This window comes from Xenopus laevis, chromosome 2L, assembly GCF_017654675.1.
Source record: "Xenopus laevis strain J_2021 chromosome 2L, Xenopus_laevis_v10.1, whole genome shotgun sequence".
Lineage (NCBI taxonomy): Eukaryota > Metazoa > Chordata > Amphibia > Anura > Pipidae > Xenopus > Xenopus laevis.
Genome location: NC_054373.1, coordinates 140,761,534 through 140,769,083, shown reverse-complemented (window position 1 = coordinate 140,769,083; position 7,550 = coordinate 140,761,534). Strand labels below are relative to the sequence as shown.

General features: G+C 35.0%; 1 protein-coding gene across 1 annotated transcript; it reads left to right on the top strand.

Annotated features, from left to right (window-relative positions):
- Nucleotides 1–2,729: 2,729 nt before the first annotated feature.
- Nucleotides 2,730–4,097, top strand: LOC108707736 (type-1 angiotensin II receptor). The gene has a single exon (XM_018245721.2). It carries the CDS (start codon nt 2,744–2,746, stop codon nt 3,776–3,778), a length of 1,035 nt encoding a protein of 344 aa, XP_018101210.2. The 5' UTR covers nt 2,730–2,743; the 3' UTR covers nt 3,779–4,097.
- Nucleotides 4,098–7,550: the final 3,453 nt, after the last annotated feature.

Here is a 7,550-nt window from a genome sequence, read left to right as displayed (position 1 = left end):
AATATTCCTTTTTGCACCCTGCAAGGCCCTGCTGTAATATATATTCAAAACCAGTACCCGAGTAATGACTTCTGTGTTTATGGGCTCTGAGAAATCTATGGCACACACAGGTAGTATGAACACTGCAGCCAAAGGGATCTTTCCATAATTTGGATCTTCTTTTTTGTATGAACAACGCAGCCAAAGCTCTATGCCTGTAAACTTCAGATATGGAACCTGTTATCCAGAATGCTAAGGACCTCTGTTTTTCCGGATAATGGATCTTTCAATAATTTGGATCTTCATACCTTAAGTCTGGTATAAGAATAGTTTAAACACTAAATAAACCCAATAAGATTGTTTTGCTTCCAATAAGGATACATGATATCTTAGTTTGGATCAAGTACAAGCTACTGTTTTATTATTACAGAGAGAAAGGATATATTTTCAAAAATGTTAATTATTTTGATAAAACAGAGTTTATGGGAAATGGCCTTGTCATAATTTGGAGCTTTCTGGATAACCGATTTCCTGATAATGGATTCCACACCTGTATAAAAAAATGTACATCTCCTTTTGTATCAAAGAAATGATTGCAGGCCATGGACTACTCTTTGTGCTTTTAACTACAGGCAACAAAAGTAAAATGCAGCTATCCCTAAACAGTTTCCACCATTACATTTCCCATTTGGTGTGTGTTGGGTACATTATTGAACACATTACACTTGCTAGCTGTATTATTCCATGCAGGAGATAAAATCTATGCCACACCAGCAATTTTCATTTAGGTTTGACAATATCTCTTTAAACATGAAAAAAGATACAGAGCTACTGGTAAATATTGCCTTTTATTTACTATTTAACAGTGACTGGTATTCAAAGCAAAGCAAATACATTTGTTTCTTAAGTAATCATTGCAGTCCAGATGGGATGTGGCTGTTCGATAGGGAAAACATAGACACAGTCTCACTTGCCCTGCAGCACTCACAGAGGAGCCACACTGAGCTTTTTGGTAAGAATAAAATATTTCTGTTTTTCCAAACATTAAATTAGTACAGGTATGGGACCTGTTATCCAGAATGCTTGGGACTTGGGGTTTTCCAAATAAAGAATCTTTCCGTAATTTGGATCTTCATACCTTAAGTCTACTAGAAAATAATGTAAATATTAAATAAACCCAATAGGCTGGTTTTGCCTCCAATAAGGATTAATTATATCTTAGTTTGGATCATGTACAATGCACTGCTTAATTATTACAAAGAAAAAGGTAACCATTTTTAAACATTTGGATTAATTGGAGAGTCTATGGGAGACTGCCTTTCCGTAATTCTATACTTTCTGGATAAAGGGTTTACAGATAACAGATCCCATACCTGTAGTAACTGTTTTAATCACTTTATGCATTCATAAGCAGCATAGGTGTCTACGGCAACAATTAGAATAATATTATGTATGAAATGTCTTTAAAGATATTGAGGCAGATTCTGTTATGTATTTGTATAATATATGTAATTAATATGGCAAATTATCATGATCATCAGGCCACATAATAATGTACTCAGCTGTAAAATAATGATTACAGACTGGGGTACAGTACAGAGAGAGTACACCAAAAGCAGCTAACAGGGGCTCACGAATAGTGAGGACCAAGTGTAAGTTTTAAATGATGCATAATAGGTCTAAGGAATATATATATATATATATATATATATATATATATATATATATATATATATATATATATATATATATATATATATGACTTTTGGCTGGTACGTTCAGATAAAATAATAGGAATGAAAAATCAAAAGTGCAATCTTTATTACTAAAAACTTTTTTTTTCCACAATGACCATATATGAAGCAGCTTTCCAAAAAATTTTATTTAAAGGAGTTAAAAAAGGAGTTTAATTTAACTTTTAGTATGATGTAGAGAGTGATATTCTGAGACATTATGCATTCAATTTAAATTTTTTATTATTTGTGGTTTTTGAGTTATTTAGCTTTTTATTCAGCTGCTCTCCAGTTTCAGCAATCTAGTCCAAATTACTCTATGCATTGATTTGAATAAGAGACTGGAATATGGATAGGAGTGGGCCTGAATAGAAAGACAAGTAATAAAAAGTAGCATTAACAATACATTTGTAGCCTTGCAGAGCATTTGTTTTTAAGATGGGGTCAGTGACCCCCATTTGAAAGCTGAAAAGAGTCAGAAGAAGAAAGCAAATCATTTAAAAAACTTTAAAAAAAGAAAAAATGAAGACCAATTGAAAAGTTACTTAGAATTAGCCATTCTATAAGATACTAAAAGTGGCTGTTTAAATATTGTCAGTAGTCTTAAACTAATTTGTAACTGTAACTGTCTGGCTGCGTATATTCTCTGCACACCCTGTAGCAGAAGGCAGCCAATAAAAGGCCTGTAGTAGAATGTTGCTACACTGATTTAAGACTAACAGAACCTGAAAGGGGAAAGGAAATTCTGCTTTTAATAGCAATTACATTGACAAACAACTTCAAAACCATTAAAAATGTTAACCAAATGTAGTATAAGAAAGTTGTTTCGAATTAATTTGTTTTAATTATGCAAAAAAAACTGTTCCAAAGGCTTTAATCAGGCGATTCATTTTCTAGTATTTTGGACAATGTGAATGCACCATCCATAACGACACAACATCTACTACTCAGATTCATTGTTCCATTATATAAACGTGTTTAATATATTTGCTAACACAATCTGAACTTCACCTTTCAGGTGCACACAGACTATGGATACTGCAGCTTTGAATGCATCCATTGGATCAATTAGCAATATAACCAGCCTTACACCTTCTGAAAAATCTCCCAGAAACCACTGCTCATCCATTCCAGATGATTTTGAATTTATTTTTATACTTGTTCCTATATTTTACATAATAATCTTCATAGTTGGGATTCTTGGCAATATGATCATAGTCATTGGACTGACTTGTTTTCTTCAGGCAAAAACCGTTGCAAATATTTATATAGTGAATTTAGCTATTGCAGACTTGTCATTTGTTGCCACATTACCACTCTGGGCAGTGTCGATGGCAGCAAAATATGAATGGACATTTGGCTCCTTCATGTGCAAATTCTGTGCCACCATGTCATCGATGAATATGTTCTCCAGTATTTTCCTGCTTACGTGCCTCAGTATAGATCGCTACTTTGGTATTGTCCATCCAATGAGATCGCTCAAGTGGCGAACGCAGGCCAAAGCTAAAATAGTAACTTTTATTGTATGGGCTTCAGCCTGTGCTGCCAGCTTTCCTACCATGTATTTCCGTGAGACTTACTATTCTAAAAAGCACCAGATCATCACCTGTGCTATGAAATACCCAAAACAACGTGTGTTTTGGCCAAATTTTGTGGACTTGATGAAAAACATATTTGGATTTGTGATACCATTTCTTATCCAAGGAGGTTGTTACTGTCTGATATATAAAAACGTGTTAGCATCAAAAAAGAGCAAGGTTAAGAATGCAAAAAGTGACAACATTCTAAAGGTGGTTTTGGCAATGGTGTCTGCCTTTATAGTTTGCTGGCTGCCATTTCAGATTGCTAGCTTCCTGAAAGTCTTAGTTCGGATAACCTGGATAAGTAACTGCAAAGTGGCTCAGATTATCAACGCAGTAATGCCAGTTACAGTGTGTATTGCTTTCTCCAATAGCTGTGTCAATCCCATTCTTTACTTCTTTGCTAGCAAGAGATTCCGAAACCAGCTAGCCATAGCACTGAGAAAGTCCTTTTCCCAAAGCTACAGAACTACTAGAACAAGATGATGTACAACTGTAAACTTAAAATTGTTTCCCGGAGAGAATCAAATTGCTAGAACTGTTCCCATTTCTTATTGTTCTTTTACATAGAATTGCTAATATTCATTGTACAAATAATGTCAAACAATAATATGTTAACTTGTATAAATACTCATCAATAGGAAATTTTAATGAATCACTTACCCATGTTCCCCTGAGAAAATGTCCTCAACTTACAGCCGTCCCACATTGATAATAACACCAGGATAACTTTTATCTTTACAGCGGCTAAATAACTTATCACTAAATCTTGGCTTAAACCTTTTCTCCCAACTCCTCAATTTAAGGCCCACATAATTAACATAATAATTAATGAAAAATTACGGGCAGCGCGTCGGATCGTGCCGAAAACGTCCATGTAGTCCTACCCTAATAAAACATAGATGTATGTATTTCATGTACTGTGACAATCCTGTTAGAATTTGGATTCAATTGTATTATCTCAATGTGTGTGTGATGCTTCTATATAATTACATATAAAATTCATGTTTATGAGTTTCCCACCATGGCTTCAGGAATGCTTTGTAACTCAGTTCCCAAAAACAGGTTGAATTTTAGGGGTATTAGAGGTTTTTGATACCACAAACTAATTTTCTCTAAAACCACGAATACCAGGAAAGTGATTAAAAGATCAGAATATAAAAAGCACAAATGAAAAAAGACACTGAATGATCAGAAAAAAATGTAAATATCTCTAAAACAACTAAAAATTGGAATTTTTCAGAAATCACTAGCGATTAAAAATCCTAAAAGCCTCTAAACTTCTGAATGGTTAGTAAGATGTTCGCTAGGATAATTACTTGGCAAAGTTTTGGATTCGAGTTTTTCATGGTTTTTTCACTTTATAAATCTCAAATATTTGGAGTTTTTGAGAGAAAAAATACGAATCATGAAAAAAACAGAAATCAAAATTTTAGTAAATTAGCCCCATAGACTACTCTTAGGCATATTTCTCTTATGCAATGTGCACAATAATCAGAATATCAGTTCTTCACTATCTTCAGTCTCTTGAGAAAGTTGGTGTCATTTCATTGTACCCGTGTCAAAATTGTAATTGTCACTAGAAGTATATAATGGATTTGCAGACTACTGATTACACTGGCATGACAGCTGGGGATTTTTCAGAATGGAGGATGAGCCAACTAAAATTCATCTGATCCTTATGCCACTTGCACATATTACTTTTAATATATGAATTGTTTCCTGCTGGGGAGCTTTACTTAATTTTGCAGGAATATTTGTTAGATGTGTTTATATAGGCTATTGCTTTATTACCGTATATACTCGCGTATAAGCCGAGTTTTTCAGCACCCAAAATGTGCTGAAAAACTCGACCTCGGCTTATACGCGGGTCACCGGCCGCAGATACGCTCCTTCCGCGGCCCCAACACACCTCCCTCCCAACCCGGAAACGTCAAGGCAACACGACGGCGAATTAGAACGCACGTGGAACGCGGAAGTAAGGTAAACGCGGCACATTGTTGCGGACTCAAGTTCTTGCGACAATGGAGGAGGATTGCAAAGCGAGGGATGGTTGGCGGAAGAGTTTATTGTCTTGGCTGCCGCACATACAACTTACTACTGGGGTTGTTCTGGCCGTGTTGATTTCTGTAGTAGTTTCGACTCCAGATAAGATAAGAACGATGATGTGGGACCACGGTTTGATTTAGAGCCTGGCTCGCCGGGATCCACAACAGGTATTTGCTTTGGCTTAAGTAGTTCTATGCGTTGCTACAAAATGTTGTGCGTTAAATAACTGATTCCCAGGAGGACCTTATTTCGGCTACACTCGTGTTCTATTCTTTTAAAGTGGGATTTCCGGCCTAACATCATTTTGTGTTTCTCTTCATAAGGAAGAAACTCGTATGTTAGGGCTTCAGAAATAGATAAACAAATGTTACTTTTAGAATACAGGTATTCCTTTAAAAGCACCAGTACCTAACCAATGCAGCTTTTAGAAACCTTCCAGTCTTTCATTATGCAAAAAGCAACTTTTGTACTTTAAGAGTTAGCACAAGAACTAAATAAGAGCTGATTTTTTATTTTTAGGGGTTCAACATGTTGGTCCTCCTTGGCTCCAAACTTTTGAGAGTCCTGAAACTACTAAACCCATCACAGTGCAGTGAATTAGTTTTTGCCTGAAGTCTCTTCCTGATTAGATAGATTTCTATGCCATAAAACATGATTACACATTTACACATTCACATTTTGAAATCTGACATGGGGCCCCTAGGCTTATACACGAGTCAATACATTTTTCCAGTTTTCTTAGGTAAATTAGGTACCTCGGCTTATACACGGGTCGGCTTATACACGAGTATATACGGTACATGTGATAAGATCACCGCAAAAGTCACATAAAGTTCAACTTTCCAAATCATTGATACCACAACTTGGCTTTGCTCTCTCCCTCTCTTCCATTCCACTTCTGTAGGTGTACAAGTGTGTTTTCCTTGTATTTTCTTTATTTTTTATAGACTAGGGCCTCCATCAGTCCTCTGCATCTTCAATTACAGGGGCGTTAGAGTTCCAGGCAGTTTTAATGTTAGGGTGATGGCCAGTGAACATTAGACACCTGTAAAAAGACACATATTTATCATAATAAGTGATGTAGCAAAGAATTTTTACCAAATTAGCATATATAGCATGACCAACATGAAATGTGGAGCTATCAAATGTAGAATTTAAGTGGTTTTAGAAGTTTTTTGAAACCATGACTAAACTCACAAACTCTTAAACAACAAATTTCATGGCATTTATTAATGGGTCTGAATAAAAAAATTATGAATGGAAAATAATGCGTTAAAACATACAAATAACGTTAAAACGTCTAAAAATGCTATTTTTTTTGATAATTCCTACCAAAAAAAATCTGAATACTTCTAAAAGTCCGAATAAATTTAAAACGGTCCAAAAGGATCAACGCAGCTCCCACTGACTTCTATAGGACCATGACAACTTTTACCTGGCAATGTTTTGTATTAGTGTTCTTCGTGGTTTTTACACTTCACAAATCTCACAATTTAGAGTTTTTTTCTTAAAGAAATAGAAAACCACTAATTTTTAGAGATTTGTGGGAAAAAACACAATTAGATTTTTAGTGCATCGGCCCCATAATGTGTGCACCACTGCTGTATTCATCCATTTTAATTGCTGCAATACTGCATGCAGATTATAGTAGTGTGCTCAAAGAAATTAGTGCCTGCTCAATTATTAAGAAAGCAGAAATCCACTTCCACTTTTAAGACTTACTACCAAATAACTAATAAGAAGACGTGGTGATTCAGCTTTCCCTAGGGCCCAGAGTTAAACGGAACAGAGATTGATTTTTTCTCAAACATTTGTTTAAGATGAGCAATGTGACCTTTCTGTGTTCTGTGTACCAGACAAATCGATTCGGTTGGAGATTTACAAATACACTAATGAGATATGCATTTAAATATGTTATTTATTGATGATAAATAAATCAATATAAAGGTCTCATTTGTACACACATAATTGAATCAGACTTGATTTTAAATTTAAAATTTTAAACAGCAGATCTCATAGGTAGGACTTACTTTTTACTTTTATATATTTAGTTTGTATTTTATGGTCTCATAGACAATGTAATTAAAGAGTGTGGCTCAATACTAATACAGAACTTCCCTTCTTTGGACATTTATACATTTGAATTGGCGCTGCCACATTGCTTGCATTAGCTGAAATATTATTATTATGTGTTATGTTCTCCATCTTT